Source organism: Cucurbita pepo, unplaced genomic scaffold (assembly GCF_002806865.2).
Source record: "Cucurbita pepo subsp. pepo cultivar mu-cu-16 unplaced genomic scaffold, ASM280686v2 Cp4.1_scaffold006525, whole genome shotgun sequence".
NCBI classification, from domain to species: domain Eukaryota; kingdom Viridiplantae; phylum Streptophyta; class Magnoliopsida; order Cucurbitales; family Cucurbitaceae; genus Cucurbita; species Cucurbita pepo.
The window spans coordinates 1-583 of NW_019652475.1; the positions used below are offsets into that span (position 1 = coordinate 1).

The following is a 583-nucleotide window of genomic DNA, read 5'->3' on the forward strand; positions in this document are numbered from 1 at the left end:
AATTTTTTTTTTTTTTTTTTTTTTGAAATGTGTTCTGTTTGTGTTCTTATGAAGGTAAGAGCTGCAGATTGAGATGGTTTAACCAATTGGATCCAAGGATTAACAGAAGGGCATTCAGTGAAGAAGAGGAAGAGAGGCTAATGCAAGCTCATAGGATATATGGAAACAAATGGGCGATGATTGCAAGGCTTTTTCCTGGGAGGACTGATAATGCAGTGAAGAATCATTGGCATGTCATAATGGCAAGGAAATATAGAGAGCACTCTCGTTGTTACAGAAGGAGGAAGCTGACCCAATCTGTTTACACTAAAATGGACCAAGATTTGAGCTTCCTTAAGCATCATAATATGCCAAACTTTCAGGCTTCTATTGGTGCTGTTGATTATGCGTTTTTAACCCAAATGCCCATTGCTGGAGCAGAGGCAATGCCCTGTGACACCCCGTTCTTCACCTCATGTGCTCATCTTTCAAATCTCAATGTCCTTCCAGGTTAAATTTTGATTGAATATACATACAGTTAGTTACCCATTACAGAGTATTGTATGAATTGGGCGTTGGTTATTATGGTGTGTGTGTGTGTGTG

General features: G+C 39.3%; 1 protein-coding gene across 1 annotated transcript; it reads left to right on the top strand.

The window, feature by feature from the left end:
• Positions 1-54: 54 nt before the first annotated feature.
• LOC111787178 (transcription factor MYB117-like) lies at positions 55-553 on the top strand (the record flags this gene model as incomplete). The annotated part of the gene is made up of 1 exon (XM_023667281.1): positions 55-553. A coding segment is annotated over one exon (440 nt), but the record flags the coding sequence as incomplete, so codon positions are not given.
• Between the last annotated feature and the right edge of the window lie 30 nt (positions 554-583).